Raw genomic sequence first — 24,228 nt, 5'->3', positions numbered from 1 at the left:
CCAGAGAGGAGAAGTTGAAACAGGTTGTGTCCAGCTTGTGATGGGTATGCAGTGATGTTTGTATCTGATATTTAAATTTGTGTGAGTTATATGTGTCACATGGCTGCAAGATACATTTTATCTAGGTCATCCATTCTGAAAATATATCAGCAGATATTATTTTATTGCTGATATATCTGTTTTCTTGGTAAATGATGAGAAATCGCAATGCAGAAAATGCCCAAGATAGAAACGGTGTGCACATTACAAAGTTTTTCTGACTCCCAGTGACAGTGGTTTAAAACAGCTTGTACTTGAATATGTGATCAACTTTGAACTACAAAAATACTTGACACATCCGACTCTTCAGTGATGTACAGTATGTCAGTATACCTGCACTCGATATGGCAAGTTAATTTGTAGCACGTTTTTAATAAAGAAAAAAGCATTTTGATGTGCTGTACATGAGACATGAGAAAGAATTAAGACAAGGTATAAAGGACACACAAGGCAATGAAAGAAGACACAAAATTAGATTTTAACAGGGGAAAAAATTAAAATGAGTAAACATTAAATCAAACAGAAAATATATAAAGATAAAAAATATAGTCTTTGTAAGTTGTGTGGGAGAACTGCACAGCGGAGTCTGAAGGGTGCCCTGAGGCTCATTATATTCATTATATATCTAGCTTTGTTGGTTGATGTCTTTGCAAAGGTAGTTTTATTCAGGCGCTGTATAGTGAGACATTTTCATGTCAGCCAGAATAGCAACAGGAACAAGTGTGGATGTATTTCTGCTGCAGGTCTGTAAAGCCCATTGAGAGCCTGTATGTGATAGTGAAATATAAATAAACTTGACTTTCACCTTTGGAATCCCCTCGGTTACTTGAGTAGATATGCAGTATTTAAACCAACCTTATCCACTGCGACTTCAGCGATGGCCATCAGCACATTTGGTCCCATACAGCTCTGCGATACGGTGACCTTTCTGTGGAAAGGTCATCTTGAATGCAGCAAGAAAAGCTGCTCGGATTTCCCAGAGAACGGAAGAGCCTGTTGTCAACAGCTGATATGAGTGCAAATATCACATAGGTTATCTGCAGTGAGTGTTTTACATATCAGAGTTTTCTGGTCGGAGCAAGATGTCCTTAAATATTAAATATTCTGGGTACAAGAAGCTCCTTGGTACTGAGGAGGATGGATCTTTGTTTTAGCAACTGAAAGATTCTGAACATTGTCGCATTTAAAACAAACTGAATTTAGCTCCATTTATTCGTCTCAAATCAAAGCTGCCTACTTTCATTTCAGTGTCTTAATTGGTGACACTTTATGGGTCCCACAGTTTTCTAACAATTTTCCTAGAAGTTAACTGATATGTCTTAAGAGGGTTCTTGGAAAGGACAATGCAGTTCGAACACGGTCTCCACTTTTCCATGAATTAGTACTGATGTGTAGTCTGGGTCAGATGAACGTAGGCAAGCATAATATTCAGCCAATATAAAGAAAATAAGTATGATAGCAGATATGAAGGACATTAATTTCCAAATCAACTACTTTTTCCTTATAATTGATACCACATAACCAAAAATACCACAACTTCTAGCATTTTTGAGACATGCTATCTATTACTAAATTAAAGTTTCTCCAGTCATCATATGTTCAAATTTCCTTTTCCTTTTTTTTCTTTAGCACATTTAAATGGTAACTCCACCAATCTGAAGTTAATTCTTGAGCTTGGAACCAGCAGTTAAATAGTGAAATTAATGTTTTAGTCAGATCCCATGTGTGTCGTGTATTACAAACAACATGAATTTAACATTAACTGTAATTGTAATGTTAACCAGTCAGCAGTAAGGTGATTTAGACTTCATGCTGCTGTTGGAGCCTCGGAGACGAGACCCTAAGTTTTCTGTACATGAAAATGGAAGTGGTGTGGGATGGTTATAAAACCCAAGAGACATTTTTAATTTAATTTAATTCATTGAATGCTTTATTTTGGACTGTGTCTGAAACAAGCACTCTTGGAAATTGAGCACTTTGTCTTCTGGCAACTCTGTGTGTGTGTGTGTGTGTGTGTGTGTGTGTGTGTGTGTGTGTGTGTGTGTGTGTGTGTGTGTGTGTGTGTGTGTCTGTGTGTGTGTGCGTGTGTGTGTGTGTGTGTGCGTGTGTGTGTGTGCAGCTGGTGATGACAGAGCTGCTTTGAATGGAGCGAATATATCACACACACATCACATATCACAAACTTCTTATTGCACAGCTCAGTGCAAAGTGCTTTAAATGGGTCTTTTAATAACTCTTCTATCGAAGCCATGGATAATCAGCGGATGCTTGAGAAATAATTATTGAAAGATATGATAAGTCGAGGAGCTCTCCAACACTGATTCTTGTGGCTTGCTAATGAATGACTGAGACTCGGGGGATATACGGTATGTTGTTTGCTACAGGAGATCAATTGAGGATGTTTTTAAAATAATTTTAAAGTGAGGCCGTGGCTCAGGGGTAGAGCCAGCGTCTTGTTATCGGAACATCGCTGGTTCGATACCCTTGGTCTGCATGTCGAAGTGTCCTTGGGCAAGATACTGAACCCCAAACTGCTCCTGATGTGCATGGCAGCCACCGCCATCAGTGTATGAATTACTGTAAGTCACTTTGGACAAAAAGCATCTGCTAAATGCCCTAAATGTAAATGTGAAGTTAATTATACCTTAAGTTTATTTTATACAATAATGTTTTTTTCGCTTATCCATAATAAATTATCAAATTTACACCAATTTTATCTGCTGCTAGTTGGAACAGCTTTTAAGAGAGCAACAAAAGTAAAAAATGTTCAGTGGAAGAGTATAAACAACCGAGCAGAAATCTATCTTGTCTGTTTCAACAGGTCTAGGGCACAAACAGTCCCAGGTCAAAGGCTCATTTCACAGATCCTCTCTAAACTGTATCTACTGAAAGCTGATTTAAAGTCAAAGAGGCTTTTCAAATGCAGATGAAATTCATTTGCTTTTCTCCCCCCCTCTTATTCCAATAGTGCATAATCCGAAATGTGTGTCACTTTCACAGGCTATGGAGATTTAAGCGATTTCAAGACGGCTCCTTAAAGTCTTCCATTTAAAATTCATTGAAAACAGATTTGGGGAAGATGGGGGGGGGGGGAGAAAATCAATTTGAAACGGTTATGAGTTATGAAAACAAATTCCACATTGATTGGCTCTTGCACTTATCTTTCCCCGTGTAAACAAATAGTCCACGGGAGGAAAATGCAAATTGCATTAGCCTCAGTGTTGCTGAAGGTCAAAATCAGCTGATACAATTATGGGCTGTTTAGGAGCCATACTGGATTAGAATAATGAGAAGAGCTGCTTAAACATGAACAACGGCTTTAGTATTCCACAGGTAGAGACTATGTTGGTATAACTAACACCCAAAATATGTTTATGCAGCAGAAATATCAATAAGCTTTTTTTCCCTTTAAATGTGGGATAGTTTTTAAATGCCTCTCTGCTGTGGGTCTGTTGTCAAACAAATAATACATTTGGATTCCATCATCATGCCCTAAACAAGTAATTACACAGGCATATTCATAAGAACTGAATAGCAATGTTACCTTGAATGCTTCCCCAGATGTTAAATCAAACTGAAAGTTATAATGCAAATATCCTCTACAGATATAATCTATGAGTTCACGCACTACATCTCTTACCCTGTGCTCGTCTTTTCTCATCAGGCTCGAGTCTCCAACACGGACCCTGACCATGGAGGCTCCCAGAGGGGTGGAAGTGAGCGCTGCCAAGGGGCCGCTGAAGGTCAGCGGTCGGAAGGACCTACAGCTGGAGTCCACAGAGGGAGAGGTGAGGAAGTTAAAAGTTATGTTGGGAGTGGAGAGCTTGGTTTTGTGCCCTTGTTTGTTTGTATCCTCTTAATTAGTTGTGATTTATTTTAATTTTAAGTCCAGAGTTAGTGTGTGAGATGGGACACACATTCTTGTTGCTTTCTTAACAGTCTCCCTCCTTGTTGTTTAAGGAACCCTGTGGAGTTTCCTTGTACAAGCAAAAGTTATATCACATTGTTTCATACCAAAATGCACCAAAACGTGTGTCCAACAGACATGCAGCCTCGATATCCACTGGCTATGGTATGAGACATTTAAGCCTTTGGGGACAACGTGCAATCCTTTGAGGCTTCCGGTGCAGCTGGCGTATATTCATTGTTTACGTTCTGATTAGCAACTTACAGTAAGACGCAAGAGTGGAGCTGAAATTGAGGGACAGCTTATATCTATAAACATACAGTTAATACACAGTAGATGTATATATAGATATATATGGACACAACATAACAATGAATTAATTAAATAATGAGTTATGAGTTAAGGAAAATAGGTTTATTATAGGTAATGTATACAAACGCAGTATAAAGATTATTTATTAATGAGTAATATAATTTCACATGAGATGAAGATAATGAGTTAATACATGTACATAAGATAAAGAAAAATAATGAGTTAATATATACGTATGTAAATTAATTAGTTAAAGATGTATATAAGAAAGATTACGAGTACTTGTTTCATGTACGTGTGGGTTTATGTATGTATATGTATGTGTGTAACATACAGTATGTATGTGTAAATAAGATTATGGGATTAATGAGATAATAAATACAGATTATACAGAGGTAGTGGTGAAGGGGTAGGATTGAATAAGTCTATATTCCTACTCCTTTTTGAACACATAAACTGATGTTTTCTTTTGAGAGTTTCTGCATATAAATGAAGATACATTTGTTTTAAAAAAGCCAATAAAAAGCTAAATCAGTGTTAGACGACATTTGATGGGTTCTTAGATTGCATTTTGGCCAATGCGTTTCACCTGCATACAACCAAAGCCCACTCAAACAGGATTGGTCAACACTATCTTAGTTTAGCACCTTCTAATTAGCCATAAACACAAAGCTGTCATGGATTTTAAAAGTTAAGTTTTAAATTAAAGTTACTAGAATTCATCCTGAGGGGCACATGAATCTCTGAACATGGTAATCCATCCAATCCAGTGGTGGACTGACCAACTAACATTGCCATCCCTGGAGCCATGCTGCTAGCATGGCAGAAAATGAACAATTTTGTATTTCAAATCTTTTAATATTGAGATGGAGTTCTTCCTTCACTGCATATCCTGCCTCACCAGATCAGTGCTGCTGTATTTCACTCCACCTGTCATATTGTATTTACTGATTGCTCCAGAGTCATTTATCATTTCCACTTGGTAATGCATCACTTCAGGGCACTTCTGGGCGATGTTATTTGAATGACTTCCAGCATGTGTCTTGATGTTTTTCCTCCCAGATACTTTTAGACGCCAACATCATTCAGCTGGGTAGCCTCCCTGACGGCGTCTACACCGCGTCGCCCACTCAGGCCTCCCAGGAGCAGGCCGTATACGAGGTGTGCGTCTGCCCCAGCGGCAAGATCTACCTCTCTCCTGCAGAGAGCAGTTCCACCTGCCAGGCCATGAGCAATATCTGCCTGTGGAGCTGACCTGGGAGCAATGATCGGTGAAACCTTCAACATGTGCTCCACAGAGATTGAGACTCCTCCGTTTGATGGAGAGTAGGACGGAGATGGAGCTCAAACTCTTCACTGTCTGAGCTGAGTTCAGATAAGCACAGAAGCATCCGAGTCCACCGCTTGCACGGGTCTGTCGGAGGTCAGGACTCTCGTACCACCGACCGGCATTGGAGGAGTCAGTGCAGCTTTCTGAAATCAGGAATATCACATACGAACAGGAACATTTCCACTACCTTAGAGTCCGAGGAAACACCCTTTATTTTTCTACTTTAGGTTCATTGTAAACACACAGTGACTGTTTTGAAAGAATTGATGAGAAAAGGTAAAACACAGGTGCCTTTAGCTTTGAAAGAAGTCATATTGTGACCAATGTTGAACCTGTCAGTGAAGCCGGAGAGAGAAAGTTAACTGTATTAAGGTTGTGTTGATAGAAATACACAAGTAAGCACAATTCTGTCATGTTTTTATAATCTCAGTAGATATTTTAGTTTTTTCCACTATGTCAGCAGCTGTTTCATTTGGAATTAAACATGTTTTTATGTGGCACACATTGTACTTGAAGTTCACTTGAAGCTATTAAGACCTGTTAACAACATAAACATGTTGTGTTGAATGTTCACGTAAAGCTTCACAGGACTTCTCCACTTTAAGGTAAATATTCTGCCTTTTCCTGATGATTTTGATACTAAAACGAGCGATTTAGTGGATGAAATGATCTCTTAAGAAGGTTCATTTAGCAGCTGTTCTGGAGCTTTAGAGCATATCAAATTATCTTCATCAGCAGATGGAGTTTTCCCAATTTTCATGGAATTGCAGATGTTCAGATTTTCTTTTTTTTCGGAGAACAACAACTAAGGCTTCTCGCCCATTTTGGCTTCATTCTTGACCTTGAAAGACTGCAGCTGAGAAAAAGATCTCACCACAAGGTCCATTTAGTACCAATTCTAGAGCTTTTAATATTATAATATTAACTTTGACATGGATGGAAATACTTTAAGTGCTCTGAAAAAATTCCATGACTATTGAAAATCCTCAATCTGCTAATACGGATGACGTCAAAAGTTTATAAACAGCAACTTTTTTACATGATAATACAATTCATATCGTCTTTATCTTGCATCTTTTTTAGGGTTCTATACATAACCGTTGACACGAGGCTGGCTGACCTTGGCACTGCAGCTGAGAGCGAGGCAGGCAGCCATGTGTCAGCAGGTCTGCCTCGCTCCACTCCACTTCCTCATCCTCCGTCATCGCCCTTGCGGCAGAGACCGACTGCTTTGGTAAGAACTGTTAGCGGCCCTGTCCACTACCTACACTGAGTCTTCCTTAAGTGGCGTTGTGATGGTGTTATGCTTTGAACATACACTGTGAAAGATTATTTTGTTTGTGTGTGTCATCCTAATTAGCAAAGTGTTAATTGAGATGCTGCAGATTCACCTCATTTGCCTAAATGACATTCTGACGTGACATGTCGTACTGATGCTTTTCCAGCCAAATGAAATGACAAATCCAAAAAATGATTTATTACATTTAATTTAAATGTCTAAATGACTTAATCCCTAATGTGACTTTTTCATATGATACAACCGCAATAACCACCACTGAGAGCCAAAACAAAACAGGTATGGCTACTGTGAATGGGAATGATAATAATAAACTTTATTTATACAGTGCATTTCAAAACAGTTACAATGGTGCTTTACATGTTTGATCGACATGCAATGAGCCGGATAAAATCAGACTATTAAAATAATATAAACATAAAATGGAGAGGCAGGCAGAGTAAAGAACAAAAGGTAAACTTTAATAACAATGCTGAGGTCAATAAGAAATGCAAAAATACAAATACAAAAGGAAGTAGACAAAAAGCTGGCAATGAAAGGAAACAAAAACAGAGAAAGCAGGCAAATCCTAATCCTAAATAAAGTACAAACTAGAGCCCGACCGATATATCGGCTGGCCGATATTAGGCATTTTCCAAACTATCGGTATCTGTATTTATAATGGCTGATAAATGAATATTTTAAAAATAAAATAAAAACGGACAAAACACCCTTCAACCATGTTATGAGTGTTGGCGTTGCATAGTTTGTCCACCAGAGGACACTCTACAATGTCCCTGTTGGCAACACTCGTGTTTAGAACGCCATAAACCCTACAACCGGCTGATCCAGCCAGAGTCGGGCAGAGCTAACCAGTTATCCACGACTGAGATCATCGGTGAAGTGTGTTCATGGTAAGTTGGCAACTGTCACGAGAAATACATTGCTTGAATAACAGTTAAAAGAACATCCCCATCAGTTCTCTTAACTACGGAAGCCCTAAAGGGCCATGCATTCATACATTTATTTCCTCCGTTTTCCCGTGATAACGAGTTAATTTCATTTGTTTTCTCGAGATCTCAAGTTATTATCTGGAAATAACAACTGCCGTTTTCCCGAGATAACGAGATAATTTTCTCGAGATCTCGAGATAACGAAACTTTGTTTTCCCAAGATAACGAGATAATTTTCTCGAGATCTCGAGATAACGAAACTTTGTTTTCCCGAGATAACGAGATAATTTTCTCGAGATCTCGAGATAACGAAACTTTGTTTTCCCGAGATAACGATATAATTAATTCAAGATCTCCTCATTAACTACATAGCTGGTCAGCTATGTAGTTAATGACAACATCAGGCTCACTTAGATTGCGCCGCCGATATAGCTGAAGCCTTGCTAACCGTCTTTTTAGATTATGCACACTAATGTGTATATTATCTGTAATAGCAAGGCATAATGCTATTTCAGCCTGTGTCAGGCCTTGATTGAAAACATATGTGACGTGGTAATCGATATGCTCCTGCTCCTCTGACATTGCTACACTGAATGATGTTTCCTGCAATGATTTAATATACTACACTATCGTTTCGTTTTCTCAAGATCTCGAGAAAATTATCCCGTTATCTCGGGAAAACGGCAGTTGTTATTTCGAGATAATAACTTGAGATCTCGAGAAAACAAATGAAATTAACTCGTTATCACGGGAAAACGGAGGAAATAAAATGTATGAATGCATGGCCCTTTAGGGCTTCCGTACTTAACTCAAATAAGCATGACAAAATTTGTGACTACCATGTCCAGTTTTGCTGTTACGTGTAAGCCGAGAGTGAAACGGAATTAGCTAGTAATTTTGATGTTCCTCTGTTCTGTTGTGACAATAAAACAAACAAGTTTATTTTTAAACTGCATTATCACATTATTTCAGTGAGGACTCATAAATAACTACAAATAACTAATGTTATGGAAATCTGTTGTATGTTTTGTTACAATTTTCTGGATTTTTATATATATATATATATATATAATATATATTAGCCGATCTCGGTATCGGCCTTAAAAATCCTTTATCGGTCGGGCTCTAGTACAAACCAAATGAGCACTGAGAACACAGGCAGGGATACAGTGAACACAAGGAACACGTGGGGAAACAGAACAGACATATTGACAAAACACAGGCCTAAATAGATGAGGAAAAATGCACAAATGAAACAAAAGTGGACAGGGAACAAAGAGGTGGGAAAAGGACAAAGGGAGGAAGAGATTTACCAAAGAGAATTACAAAATAAAACAGGAAATAATTAGACCAAAAACTCAAATCATGACAACAGTAATATAAGATATAACAATAAAACAGAAATGACATGTCAGAAATAAAATGTTGAGCTGATATAATAAGTTAATGAAAATAGAATTAATTGACAAGTATTTAGATCATTGATGAATCATAAATTTTCAAGCTAAACCATCTGTCAATTGCTGCTTTTCATACACGCAAAGTCTTTGAGTTTTGGACTGTTAGTTTGACCAAAAAAAGCCATTTGAAGACGTCACTTTGGAGTTGTGATGTGAGCGTTTCTCTCAATTTTTTGACTAAACGATAAATACATTAATTGTGAAAATAATTAAAGCAAATATTCATACCTGAGAATCTGGAATTAGAGGACTTTTTGCCATTTCAGCTGAAGAAATGACTTGTTGATATGATATGTTGATTAGCAAAATAGTTCATTTTCTGTCACTCAACTAATCATTTCAGTGCCTGGATGAGAGTGAAATGAGATTATTACACGAAACAGGATCAACGCAGTGTTACAAAGCGTTGCTGTGTTTAAATATATGAAGATAAACAGACAAAATAAGCAGATTCCAGATCAAATTTAACATGTCGAACAGACACTTAAACACTTTGTTTTTGAATAAAGTCTTGCCTATTTATGGCCTCAGGAAAAAGAGAGCACAAACCTGTACAGCACAGCAAGTGTAACATTACAAAAAAGAAGAAATGGCTCAAACATCCTCTCTACAGATGCTATCAACTGCTTTATTTCATTATTCCCTCTTTCCCTGGAATGTTGACGTGTCTAACACAGAAAAGAAGCTCCAGCATTTCACCTGGAGCCTCAGACATTATACAGGCTTTCCGTGGCCATAGGCAATCTGAACAGAGCTGGCCCGAGGAGAGTGTTTTAGACCTGGGGTAAAGAGCGGATATTATCGTAGCCTGCTGCTACACAGTCACGGCTGGGTGCACATCACAAGTTTTCTGGCTCTAATTAAGCCCAAAGTTGCCATCAAAAAGCCAGATGAGTTGCAACGACTGCTTGTAGCTGTTGTATTTTTATCTCATTTTCAAAAGAACATGTGGAATGGCTCTATAGACACCAGCTGATCTGACTGTTTAAATCTACACTTTAAATCTGTATTTAACGGTTGAGATTAACGAGAGCAGATACTGATAGATAGGACTTGATTGAATTTGACCCCGCTGCCTCACCATCTTGTTTGACTTGACAAGTCACCTAATTATCCCTCAGACAAAAGGTTGTTCTGCATATTTTTCATGACTTGTGTGCTTTTTAGAAAGTAGCATCATGTCTCTCTAAACTAATAATTCACTCCCATCCACAGGCTGTAATACACAAACTCCATATTAAGTGTGCAGGATGACAGGTGAAAGGTGGTGGAGACTTGCAAAAATTCAGTAATCAGTTCGCATTAGGGAGTTGGATGTTTTTGCTGCTGGCTAAAGGCCTCCATTTCTGCATTTCTGATCATGCTGAAACATTAATTTGGTTCCAGCAGGCAGCAGATGCTTAAGACCTCAGAGATCGTGGCTGCTTTAGATTCATGCCTTTATGTGCATGTTGTTATAAAAAGTGAATGTTTGTGTTTTAATCCTGGAGACAAAAAAGTTTGTGCCAAATAGTTGTGAGAGTTGGGGGCGCAAGTTTGACGTATGATCAAATCAGAATGGAGTCATCAGGTTCACATGAGACAAATCACGTGCTGGGTTTCATTCATGAATAGAATCATTTTATCTCAATATCAAGCCTGTTTCTATTTCATTTTCAGCGTGTGAAGATCATTTTAATCAGTGAGGAATGTACTGTATGTATGACCTTATCTGAGTTGAGCTTTGCTTGCATGCAACTCCTTATTTATTTATGTATTTTGTACATTTTGAAGTGACTATTTTGTGTCAGGTTATGTATCTAAAAACTCTTCTGTGACCTTGAGTGCTCACTTTAACACCAAGATCACATCCTCAGAGGCTCGTTGGCATTCAAGACAACACTTCTTTAAGTTTGTTTTGTATTGTCACAAATTATCAACAGATCTTGTCGCACACAGTAGGGATACGATGCGCGATTAATCAACTAGCCGATTCAACGTTGCTCCCCTCGCTAGTCAGTGCCGGAGATACTAGTCGCTTAACTGCATTATTTTGTTAATGTACACAGTTAAATTGCATATTGACATTTGCATGACATGTCATGTGTTTATTGTCATAAAATTGTGCATCCATTACTTATGTTAACAATTCTGGTTACACTATTTACATATTTGCTATGCAATTGCGTTCACCCATTGAAAATGCTGTTGTAATAATTAGGCACGTTCCCTAAAGATTTTTACCTCCGGCAAGACAGGTTATGTTTTTGCCCATATCCATTTGTTGGTTGGTTGGTTTGTCAGCAGGATTACACAAAAACTATTGAATGGATTTCCTCAAAACTTGGATGAAGGATGGGTCTCGACCCAGAATAGACCCCATTAACTTTTGGTGCTGATCTGGATAAAGGGATGGAACCAAGGGAAAAAAATTCTCAATTACTTTAAAGGTGCACTATGTAACTTTTTTACAGGCCTATAAACAAATTAAGAGCCAGGGCTCTTGATACATTTTAGATGCACTTTTAAAGCCTAATGTTTACAAAAACAAATGTAAACATTTGGCTTTAGAGGAAAACAAGCTTATATTTGTAGTTATCAGAACAATAACAGCACATTGCCCATCCATAAATCCTACACGTCAAGAATATAGTACTATACAACCAAAACTGTCAGAATTCCAAATAACTCTCATAATAAACTGTACATGATACAATATAATGTTTGATGTTTAACCTTACACATTAGATTGTGCTCAATGTTGACTGTTTTCTTACTTTTAGACCGGCCTAAGTTAAGTGTTAAGCATAACATTAGGATACCATGTTTGTGTCCTTAAACTTCACAGTCACTCTTCAGATTGCCTCATGGTTGATGTTGCATCAACAAACACTGTAGAAACAGGTTTTTCATTTTTCAGTACGCTCAGGCAGAAATGTCTTGAATCCATCTTATCGAGAATCTTAATTAATAAGTGTTCTACTAATGTGCTTCTGTGTAAAACATAATGTAGAATCTACCAATTAAAAGCACATTGGTGTCCCTACTGCTGTTAGATAATGCAGGCTATGTACAGTCGCCCACATAATGAAGTGAACTTTGTTGAAATTGAGGCTTCAGGGAAATGTCATTAGCACAAAGCACACAAACCTATAGAGTATTAACAGCGCCACCGTTCATTACTTCAGTTTCACATTAAGCTGAGTCTGTACATCAAATTATAGTGATTAACTGTTCAAGCTGCTGGTGCTGTTGTTCCAGGTGCTGCAGAAGAGCGCAGAAGTCCATCCCAGCATCTGATAATGGTATGTTTATAATATCTATGTAAGAAAGTTGTGCTGCAATAGAAACATCTAGGTGTCAGTTTTCACAAGGCAATGTATATTTGGAGGATTACTTTAGTTGCCTGTTCAGCCTAGACCCAGTACTTAGCTTGTGCTGCCATCTATTGGCTCTGAGAGCTCAAGCTCACATTTGGAAAAATTTAATCAACTCAAGTTCAAAGCTGGATTACCGCCTGGACAATGAGGGCAGATGTCCCAAGGGACCTCTAACGCCCTGGGTCTACTGTAAGTCAATTAGTTAGACATAATTAAATTAATTCAGATTTTGTTCAGAAATATGCACAAGTAACTCAAGGTGGGTAACAGCATTAATCTATTGATATTTTATTAATTTAGTTCATATTGTGCTCATTTTGCGTATATTACATGTCTTTTCTTCTTGTTTTTATAAATACCATGCTTTTTTAACCAAACATTTTCAGCTTTCTTCCTCTGGCCTTTGGGGAAAAAGTAAGTAGAAGTTGCCAGGTGTCCTTTGTGTTTTCTGTACATTGATGTTACTTGATTGTTTGAAGTCAATCGCTTGTTTATTTTATGTGAAACTTTTTATGCTGCCGTCTTGGCCAGGACAGGACTTTTCCCTTATAAAAGAATGAATCTCAATGGGAATATTCCTGGTTAAATGATAAAGGAAAACTGGCCCATCAACCATACAGTATATTCTGGGGGTCCTTGTGGTTAAAGATGTTTAAATAACGAGACAGAAACTCAGAATATTAAAGAATCTTTAATTCTTGCATTTAGAACATAAACTCCATCATTAATGAGGAAATCTGAATAAAAGAACAAAAATATGCCACCCCATGATCGACCGCTGCTGAAGAGCTGGAAGATTTTAACTTGTCTTATGGATGAAAAATGAACATTAACAATCAAACCGTGTTTAACTATGCAACAAATAAATGCCAGTTGTATTATAGAATATAAGGATTGTTTATAGCAAGCAGCTTGTGTTATATCATAAATGGTAAAGATTCTAAATGTTGATAATGAATATAGATGAGTTCGATACAGGCCATAAATGTGAGGCTCTTGTAATACCTTATTTTAAAGTAAATATATGTAATTAAGAGCAACATAAAACATCTGTGTGTCTATGTCCACTGAAATGACTTTAACTTGTTGTAGACAGTCTGCCGGACAAACTGTTTAAAAATCTAACCTCAAGTGAATTATGTAATGTACAAACCGATTTTCCTGAATACTGACATTTAAAACAGCCTCCTAGAATATCATCGGTCTGGCTTTAACGATCGTGGCATTGAGACATTCTGGTTAAACACCTGGAATCATTGTACATAAACCCCGTAATTTAAGGCTTTACTTTTGGTATTAAAAAAATATAAAAGATCATCATTTGTTTATCAGTGGGCCTCATTTTCAGACTAATACTTATATTCTTTCTATTTTAAACTAAAATAATTAAGAATTGGTTTGTGGTCTACTAAAAATACTTCAAAAAGGAAGCAAAGCCTTAAAACTGTGTGGTTGAATCCGTGACGGACAATATAAGTGATTGTTTTTATTGATAAGGGCAGTTAATAGGCATCTTGGTTCCTTTCAGTGTTTGTAGTTGCCTCTGTAGTCAGGGACGTGTCTAGGTGGACGAAAAGGTCTGTAGCCTCCAACTGCATTCCTCCCATCAACGCAATTGTTGTGCCTGGGGGAAAAAAAAATCAAATGTTTACACATAATTACTGACAAGTGTTTCAGCTAGCATGGTTTATTTAAAAATAATACCTACTAGGCTCAGTATGGTACATGTTGCATCTTGCTTGTTTGATCTATACAGTAACAGACATGCAAAAACAGTTTTTTCTGGTTTATTGGGAATTGTGTGCTGTAACCGTTTCTTGGTGAACAGCAGAAAGGTGCAGCAACTTCCTGTCCGAGTCTTGTCAGTGTGTTTGCAAGGCAACCACCAGAGAGACGTGTGGTTAAAAAATGCTGTTTGTCAAGAATTAGTTACAGTATGTAACTTTGCAGAGTCAGGCTAGCTCTTTTCCCTGTTTTCAGTCTTTATGCTTAGATAACAATGTGTCAACTATGTCTCTAAAATCACTCACCCCACATTCTCATCTTCAGCTTTGAGGGCAGTTTTGGAAATGCCCATGCCTCGAGGAATCCTGTCTGGATATCTCACAGCAAGCGTGTTGCCGTTCAGCTCAGAGCCCTGACAAAGTGGCCAAGGATCACACAAATTAAATATCAGTCATCTTGAAGAAAACAGATCTAATGAGTGCCCATTTAGGGGAGAGAGCAACAATGTCTGTATTGGTGGTCAAATTTAAGCCCAATCATTAAAAGAACAGATGACAGGGCTCATGGGTACAATGTAGGAGGTATTTGTAGCTGAATGTAGAAATAAAACTTCATCTTTGAAGCTTTGTAAGCATTCTTGTAGTTGTAAAAAGTAGCAAAATTATGAGAATTCAGGTTTTCATTCAGTCTTGAATATGGGCTTTTTGGTAGCAATTTCAAAAACCTCACTTGCCACTTTGCACATATTAGCAGCATTATAACATCAGAAAATGGAATACAGAGGAAGGGAAACGTGTAAAGTACTATGAAAACAAAATGGCTACCACACAAGTAGAGTGCACATGGTAATTTAGGCTCATTAGTCAGAGTTCAGGGTGTTCTTACATGAAAGCGCCGGATTGCCTCTTCACAAAACTCTTGTTTTGTATAGTTTACGAAGGCACATCGTTTGAAACTCAGTAGCTTCACACTATAGACAAGCCCGGCCCTGCAAGAGAAGACGAGTCCAAGTAATCACTTCCTATTTTTTGCGTGTCTGACTACAAAGGTTTCAGATAAAGAAAAATATATTAAGACGAGAAGTGTCTCAGTAGCACGAACAGTAAACCAACGTTCTCTTACTTGTTAAACAGGTTAGTTATCATGGTCTCTGTTACTGGGTAAATCAAGTTTCCCACCCAAACTGGAAACAGCTCCCTGCTGAAAGAAAAATTCAGTGACAAGATAATGTGACATCCTCTGCAGAGAATATTTGTGACAAAAAAAACAAAACACCATCATTCATAACAAAGTTTGAACAGCATGAAAGCATTCAATGATTTTCTGCTCTCTTAGAATATACTGTCTAATTAGACAAGAAGCAATCCCAATAATAAAGTATCCTGTCGGTAGAGCACTTAATTAAGCTTGTCAAATACCACAGCTCAGTGACTATCATCCAATCCACATGTACAAACAGCAGTAGGCTTTCCGCCGATCTGATTGGCCGATATTTTGCATTTTATGCAATTTGTGAGATCGACTGTAATGTCTTAATTCGCCGATCCGATCAATGATGTCATTGTCGTGTTGAAAGTTTTTGTAGATGCTCCCGTTGCATAGATTGCAGATGGCTTGTTTCTTATCTGTCTCATTTACTCCGAAGAAGTTCCACACCACCGACATGTTTGTTAGAATCCAACAGCTAATTTTGAGCCCTGTCACAATGTGACGGACAATAAAGTTTTTTGAATCTTGAATCATTAGCTGTCGGATTCAAACAAACATGTCGGTGGTGTGGGACTTCTTCAGAGTGAAAGAGACAGATACAACTCAAGCTATTTACAATCTGTGCAACACTAGAGTACCTCATGGGGGAGCATCTGCAAAATGTTTCAACAGGACAAATTTAATCAGGCACCTGGATAAGGAATACAAGGAGCATGCCGAGTTCAAGAAACGGAGCGTGGAAAAAGAAAAACAAACACCGAAACGGATGCTAAAGCAAACTACTTTAGACAGTACCCATCCGTATAGCCGTGACAGTCAGAAGGCAAGGGGTGGCACAAGGAAACTTATGGAGTTTATCGTGCTGGCCGACCTGCCATTTAATATTGTGGAGAACCCCGCATTTCAACGCTTGCTGGCATACTTTGATCCATACTTTGAACTTATGACTAGCCAGTCCTTGAATGCCCTCTAGAGGTCCTCGATGTTTTACCCTTGCATCTCTGTCAGTTTGGGGCATGGCAAAGATTGTTATACATTGGCAAAAATGCTTGAGAATACTTTTGTTGATACTCAGTAAACAGTACATAAGTATATACAGTAAATTAACAAGTTATTTAAATACAAATATTGCTCCCTCACGTGATCGGATCAGTGATCGGTTTATTTAAACTCACTAATCGGTGATCGGCCCCAAAAATCCTGATCGTGTAAAGCCTAAACAGCAGACAGTTTACCCTTCACAAAGGACACATTGACACTGCAAGTATTATACAGCAGCTCCAACAACCCCCAGTATCAGACAAGAAGTAACAAACTGGATCTGTTTTCTATACATTATTGATGCATTACAAAGTTGTGACTAGAGCTGGGCAATATGACCACACAAGAAAGCCTCGATTTTTTTTTTCTCTATACACATGCCACAAGACTAAAACATGGTTAAAAAATTGAGTGTGAGGACTCCATCTGCAGAGTAGTTGAGCATTAATTAAAAGATCTGCAACCATCTGCATGTTTTAAGCCAACAACTGTCACTGATACTGATCCAACAGCTGACAGAATAGAACTAGCCCCAGAAATCAATGATTTTGATCATTGTAAGGGTAGGTTGACCGGGAGTATAAAGTCTGTACAAGCTAATCTCAACTGTTTTGTCAATAAAATACTGCCAAGCGTAATCTTAGAGGTCATTATGGACTTTTTCAAGGCCTGAAAATGGGAAATATGGCAAAATATTCGACTCTAAGGAAACATGGCCATATTATAATCAAAATATGCTGGTGAGTCTTTGTTTAAGTCATGTTTGACATTTCAGACACTGCAGTGTGACTGAATCTATACTCACTGTGGTGGGTGATCTTCACTGGTGGCCTGATCAGGAGTCTTGACATTGGACATATTCTGGACTGGGCCTAAAGGTTTGTTCTTATTTGGTGTTCTTGGTGCCTCCTGCGACTGAGGAGGCGCAGCAGTGGTTGTGTTGGCTGAAAGGACAGGAGAGACACCGCTGACATTCACTACCCGAGCCAGTGGGAGTGTGCCATTTTGAAAAGCTCCTTAAAACAAAGACAAGCGTTTAAAATTATTATGGTGTACACGTGTGAGTAACCAATGAAATTTGGGCTTTCAGGAAATGCCCTCTAGACAGGTTCACAACAACAAAACAAAGGGATTTAAATCTAATCCTGGATATTAAGATCCCAGGCAGGCAGACACTCACCTTGTTGTTGGTTTAATTTGGACAGAACCTCTACCGCTTTATTTACTGTCCCATATATAATTAAGGCATTTGAGCTCTGCTCCCGGGTGAAACCGTACGCCTGAAACAAAACACAGAATTTCAGGTTAAAACACCTCCTGCATCCTCATTTCTGTTTTTATTATAGCGGCCTTGTCTGTACTTGTTTGAAAGATAACTGTACAAAAGACTTAACTGTCTTGAGTTTTCAACAAAATGCTGGAAATAAAATTTAGCCTTTATTCTTTCAATCTGATTAATCGACACATTCATTTGTTGCAGCCCTAGACTACACATTAGACGATACATTTGTTGTTACACACCATTAGCTGTGTTATCTGCACCCGCATTAGTTCCTGAGCAGCTTCTGCACATGTACTGTCCAGTTTGAGAACCTCCATGAAGGCCTGAGCAGCTTCTTCATACCTCTGGAGGAAGAAAAGAGGAAACAAACAAACAAAAAATTATGAGCTCTCACGTCCTTAGGACTAAATCAAAGTTCAGGCTCATTGAGTGTCATGGCTGCCGGACTAATCAGCCCAGTTATTAATGTTTACAGCAATAGCTAGTCAAAACAAGTCTGAGTAAATAATGTGAGCCTCTGCTGCTCAATGACACTTGGAATTGATTCAACGGTGTTGCAACAAGGCCAAAGTGATCGCAAAGTCGTTCCAACGTGACGTACTGGAGGTAAACAAAACAATGTAAACACTCATGAAAAATGACTTTAACTTTGAAGTTAGTCACATCTTGTTAAGAGGTGGATCATATTTAGGAGTGTTATGGTACAAACACTGATGCAGACCGGTTTTGAGAATATTTACCTTTAGACCTGCCAAAGCTCTGCCTTTCCTAAACAGACCTTTCACCCAGCCTGGACACATGCTTAGAGACAGCTCTGCATCAGCCAGCGCCTTCGTATATTCTTGCATCTTTTCAAAACAGAAGGAACGGTTGCCAAACAGCCTGCGACAGAAAAAAAAACTGTTAAAAAGTTGCATATGTGATGTGTAAGAATGATCAGTGAAGTAAAGGGTCATATTCTTACTTAAACTCTGTTGGGTTATATTTAATTGCATCCGTGAAACACTTCACGGCCATATTAAAGTCTCCAGCACTTGCAAACTTATTTCCCATATCTATAGAGAAAGAAAAAAGGAGAAGATTTAAATCTCACTGATAATTTACACCTTAATAAATATTTATAAATCATGAGTGTTACATGTTCGTGTGTACATGAGATGGACAAAACTTACTTGCACGATCAGTACTTGTTTTTATATTATCCTCAAGAGTGGGGCTCTTTGGGGCAGCAGAATCCTGTCCAGAGAGCACAAGAGAAATGAGATGAGCAGCAGTCATTAGAATAATGAGTAATCCTGTTATTTCTGCTGAGAATTTGTCTCAGATGCAGAATTCTTCACCTTCTTCTCTCCCTCCAGGTCTTCATTAGGTTCGTCAGGGACGGTTTTCGGTTCTCCTTTAACCGGGGTCTTCTTTTTCTCCCTCCACTCAGGTTTGGGCTTCTGCTCCAGTTTCCGCCTGGCTATAAGAGCAGCTTTACTCACAAAAGTACTTGTCATATCCAGTTCCTTAGGAAAAAAAATAGAAAGAGACACAATGAGTCACCATCCCAAGTGGTTAAGATGTACAAAGCAGAGGAGTGCACGTTTATTTTCATGGGTGGCATGAGCAAAAGCATCTAAATTTGAACAGTTATGACAAAGTACAATTTAGGTATTCCCGTTTGCAATTTTAGATGCATGCCTTGTATTAGAAAAGGTCCTGGGACCTCATTTAATGAGGTCCCAGGCTTAAATACAACCTCTCACTTTAAGTGACCAAACTAAACTACAGACTTATTACGTAACACCGAGATTTGATTTAATGCAAACATGTTGTGCTTAACATTCTCTACATTAGAGATAAATCAGTACGTTTTACAACACCGTGAGCTCCTGGTACCTCAGAGTCGTCCGAGTCATTCTTGGTGTCACCATCTTCATCACTGGACTCGTCTTCACTACCGTCACTGCTGTCTGTATCTTTCGCTGAAGCACTGGAATTGGATTTATCATTAACTGCTTTACTCTCCTCTGCATTGGATTGCTGTGTGTCGACTTTTTCCTGTAACACACCAAAAAAAAAAAAAACATGAGTGCACACATTAACAACACTTTAAAATATGTTGCACAAAATTGATGACTACCTCTTTATTTTTTACAGGGTTTTGTTTTGCCCTCTCAAGGCGCCTTCTTTCCTTCTGTTTCTGTTGGACAACAACACACACACACACAGAAGTTACACAATTTGACATTCACCGAGTGCTATGAAACTCATATTGGACGGTGCAGACTTTACCTGTTTCTTAAGACGCTTCTTGTCAGCCTTTTCTTTGCTTTTTTTCTCGTCTTGTAATAATCTGGCTTTTCTTTCTGCATTCTAAAAAGAGCAAAGAGATTGTAACCATCTCAACTCACTTCACATTATCATGAACTAACTTGACAAAATAAGAGTGATACAAAATAAAAGTGAACTCACACTCTCTTTGGGTTGTACTTTTACAGAGGATGGGAGAGGAACGTCTCGAGCTGCAGCGTAGTAATGCGTTGGAAGTGGATAAACTGAGCCGGATGACCTTGTATGGTTCCCACTCAATCCTCTATCAGTAGTCCTGTCAGACAGCCTTGAGTATTGACGGGAATTGTTTTGACCATGCGCCCAAGGGTCAAATTGGTAATCCTCCTCACCTGTATCATCTAGCTCGTCAGTATAGCCTATATTGGCTATGAAAGAGAACTTTTGTTAGTTTCCTAACAGTTTCCTGAATAAAGGTTGGTAGGTAATGCATTATCACAAATAAAACACTGAAAACAGACGTGTGTGTCAAATGTGTAATATGATGTCTGCTTACCAAGAAGGCCCAGTCTTACTATCCGTTGAAACCCAGGACGAGAGTCAAACATATCCACAACCTTTTGCTGGACAGGAGAATGGGAGAGTTGATGCAAGTTCCACATAGTTTCTTACAAACATCAGATCAGCTCAGCATATTCAGCCTGGAAACTTTAACTTTCCGACATGTACAGCTGTGTGCCAGTACCAGTGCCGACTGCAACCTGGAGTTGTGGTGAGTTTACTGAAACTGATGCACTGCACCCTTAAGTTTCACTTTCCTTTCATCAGTGTCAGCTGACTCACTGGATCATCAGCAGAGAAGCTATTTTATTTGCACTGATACAACAGTAAACATGTAAAACCAACAACATTTACAATAATTTACATAATGTGATGTGAGATTCAAATACATTAGTGGGCACAGCTGAATGTGTTGTGCACTGAATAGTAACCAGTGTGAAACATTTGTCTGGAGCCGTGAGACTGCATCCAATTTGCTGAAAATGCGTATTTTATAACTTTAGAATACCCTTTAAAGTAGCCGGCTGTACTTGAGTCATTAACTGCACAGTATGTCACCAGCAGAAATGTAAGGAAAATGAGGAAAACACTGAGCTACAGATAAAGCCTCAGGAAGTGAATTATTAAAGTGTGTAAACAAAGTCAAGATACTGCTTTTGTTTATCTTGCTGTCCAATATTAAGCATTTATTTTGTGTGACAAAAGAAAAACTTTTGTTTCATATTATGCTTATATTATGATTATTTTGACATGTCAGTTGAATGATGCTCTGTGTTGTTCAACAAGGCACGGATGCAAGCAGGAAATTTGCATGAAGACAACACAAACAGACAGAACAGGGTAATTCAGAACATAGGAAGGATTCTGGACAGCCAAGACAAAACACGGAGCTCGTAGCTATGTCCAGGGTTCCTACACCTTTTCCACTGTCACATTCAAGCACTTTTCAAGCACTTTCCAGCAACTTATATCTGTCAAAATGATCATTGCACTTCATCACATTAAATCAGATGTTATTTTTTAAATAAACAGCCAAAATTATATTTTGTGATAGCATTCTAAAAAGGGAAACACAAAAGAAATGTCATCTTTCAAACTGTGTCACTGGCCTTTATATAGACTCGGCCTCCTATATGACCAGGCTGAGCCAATATAAAACAATTTATAATGAAGTAATGCAGTTAGGCCTACAACTTCAAGCAGTTTATCCAAAATGCAAGCACTTTTAAAACCTTGAAAACAACAACCTTTAAAATTCAAGCATTTCCAGTACCCGTACGAACCCTGAGTGTCACATGGCCTTTGTATGAAAAGTCTGACACGGGCCAAAAAACCATACTTTGCTTTTTTTTTTTTTTTACTGACTTGTTTAAAGAAGGAAACGCACAAGGTGGAATTAATAACATTAACGATGGCTGCTTTCCATTTAGTTGAGCCAGTTTCAGGGCTCTGGTATCGTGCAGACTGACTCAGCCATTATTCATGTTATCTGTCACACCTGTGCTTTTCCTGCCATGACGAGTCATAATGTCGTGCCATGCAAAGGATCCATTATACCGCAAACAGATCCTACAACAGACACAATCACCACAACCCTCTTTTACCATCTATGTAAGAATCACGACAAACAGTATGTAGAGAGTCTACAGATGAGAGACACAATAGTACAGTCAAGTTGAGTGCTCAAAACAATATCGTATATTATACAATATGTTTGATTGAAAATTTGCTCAAAGTTAAAAATAAAATGAACAGAATTTCCTTAAATGCGTTTTATACGTCATATATATTTGTTAAGAGATTTTGGTCATATTGCATAGCCTCAATGTCAGGGCCAAGAAATTAATCACAGCAGTACAAAGTTTATAATTTTGGCTGTATAGTTTTATATTGCCTGCTATCAGACTGACCTGGCAACACATTACACTCAGTCAATTTCACTGGAGTGGACCGAGTCAAAAGGTCGAGACCCAGGAAAGTTGTGTAATTATATGGTAGATGGTGTAATTTAGAGTGAATCCTCTTGATATTGTATGTGGTGGTCTTCCAGCAGTGCACAGAGAAGAGCATACCATCCACATGGGGGAAGATGGCGCTGTCCAATGTAAACAATGTAGCTTTCAACACAGGAAAGGAGGCTCTGCATGCGTTTGATCCACCATGTGTTCTGATCAAAACATTTCCATTAAACATACATGTTGTGTGGAAATGAAAACGCAGTGTGTGGCTGCATCTTGCAAACAACGTGATTTTATATCTCTCATATCATTGTTTTCAATCCAAAGTGAGTTTTAGCGTTTAGATTACGCTGCAAAGCTCTTAATTTGTGTTAACACGTCGTTTGGTTCATTGTTTTGTGTCGTATCATCATGAGAAGTACGTGAATGTTAACTACGCACTTCACAAATGCAGTGTGCAGACAGGAAGGAAGTACGTGCATTGTTGAAAGAGTCTCAAAACAAACATTAGCCAGCGAGACTGATCAAGTTTTAGTCTGATTAATCCTGAATTACTTTATAAGTATAAAGATACACGACGGCTGTTCATACATTGATGACATGTCTCCACACAAAGCAGTTTTATAACCCCTGTCTGAACGACATTATCGCCACACATAAAACCAACATGTGGGCGCTTCCCAGATGCCGTCGCTTTTGGGCACGCACACAAAAGAGGACAATGTAAAAGGTGTACTTACGAACATTGGGATATGTGTAACATTATACTCTGAAAGAGAGAGACAGAGAGGGGAAAACACAGGTCAAATCTTTCTGTATTCTCGTTAAATAAAACCAACAGGACGTGGCAGTCATGTATCTGTGTACACTCGGTGGTAACTTCCAACTAACTGCTACGAGCGAGCTAGCGTGTTAGCTTGAAGTAACCAACTTCTTCCAAGAGGCCAACGTGAATTTACTCACCTTCTTCTTGATATATCTCCATGTTTATTAATACATGCCTTCTCACCGCTTCATATACTCGTACATTCGAGTTTATTACTCGTAAACACGCATTAAATTAACGCTATTGTGGACAGCCCCTAACTTTTGCTGCTGGCATGTCTTTAGCGCGCTCTCAACACCTCCCGCGAGAACGGACGCAACCTGGGTTTTTATTTTTTTAACGCATGCGCGCTGCGACACTACTTTCGGGACGTCCTTTGCTGCCCTCTGCTGGCCGCACGGCCATTCAGCCTCTCTTTATTACGTATTATAATATCCAGCCTACTGTATACTTAAGAGTCACTATACTACCCAAATAAATGTAATTATAATAATAATATTTCTGCATGTACACTGGTGCATTATATAGGCCAATGTATGTCTTTAAATATAATTTTTATTTCACATTTATTTCATGTAAATAGCTTCTTTTTTGTCCCTTGTGCTGCTGTAACATTTAAATGCTTCCACAGAGGGTCAGTGAAGTCTTTCACGGTGGTGTATTGTTTTGCATCATGCACATTTTGCATCAGCTTATTGTGATACAATGACTTATCA

General features: G+C 38.4%; 2 protein-coding genes across 4 annotated transcripts in view; one reads left to right on the top strand and one right to left on the bottom strand.

Annotated features, from left to right (window-relative positions):
- LOC141003768 (zeta-sarcoglycan-like) overlaps positions 1-5,712 on the top strand; it is a 38,916-nt gene extending 33,204 nt beyond the window's left edge. The window contains exons 7-8 of the mRNA XM_073475210.1: positions 3,704-3,827; positions 5,321-5,712. Of these exons, the coding sequence (XP_073331311.1) occupies positions 3,704-3,827; positions 5,321-5,512 (316 nt within the window). The 3' untranslated portion in view covers positions 5,513-5,712. The remainder of the gene's footprint in view (positions 1-3,703; positions 3,828-5,320) is intronic.
- A 7,596-nt stretch (positions 5,713-13,308) lies between these two features.
- Positions 13,309-23,814, bottom strand: LOC141003433 (uncharacterized). Of its 3 annotated transcripts, none has more exons than XM_073474771.1 (18): positions 23,650-23,814; positions 23,427-23,455; positions 20,724-20,790; positions 20,351-20,595; positions 20,171-20,251; positions 20,019-20,078; positions 19,775-19,936; positions 19,234-19,401; positions 19,066-19,129; positions 18,858-18,948; positions 18,634-18,775; positions 18,133-18,237; positions 17,792-17,891; positions 17,417-17,627; positions 15,484-15,561; positions 15,247-15,349; positions 14,667-14,773; positions 13,309-14,260 (listed from the first exon to the last, which is right to left on the bottom strand). In XM_073474771.1, the coding sequence occupies exons 1-18, from the start codon at positions 23,669-23,671 to the stop codon at positions 14,161-14,163; spliced, it is 1,935 nt and encodes a 644-aa protein (XP_073330872.1). In that variant the 5' UTR covers positions 23,672-23,814; the 3' UTR covers positions 13,309-14,160. The 3 variants fall into 3 exon arrangements, with proteins under 3 accessions (XP_073330872.1, XP_073330873.1, XP_073330874.1); XM_073474772.1 differs by having other exon boundaries at positions 14,084-14,260; positions 15,484-15,558; positions 23,650-23,760; XM_073474773.1 differs by having other exon boundaries at positions 14,084-14,260; positions 17,417-17,555; positions 23,650-23,760.
- Positions 23,815-24,228: the final 414 nt, after the last annotated feature.

The sequence above is a fragment of the Pagrus major genome, chromosome 10 (genome assembly GCF_040436345.1).
Source record: "Pagrus major chromosome 10, Pma_NU_1.0".
Lineage (NCBI taxonomy): Eukaryota > Metazoa > Chordata > Actinopteri > Spariformes > Sparidae > Pagrus > Pagrus major.
Note: the sequence above shows the minus strand (reverse complement) of the source record. Positions and strands in the feature narration are given on the sequence as shown.

Bases quoted from the DNA above. Each gene is read 5' to 3' on its own strand.
- LOC141003433 (XM_073474771.1), bottom strand. From the start codon at position 23,671: ATGGAGATATATCAAGAAGAAG. The intron at 17,892-18,132 runs GTGTGTAACAAC...GTTTTGTTTCAG, and splicing joins TGCAGATAACACAGCTAATG to GCGTACGGTTTCACCCGGGA. The intron at 15,350-15,483 runs GTAAGAGAACGT...CTTCTCTTGCAG, and splicing joins ATAACTAACCTGTTTAACAA to GGCCGGGCTTGTCTATAGTG.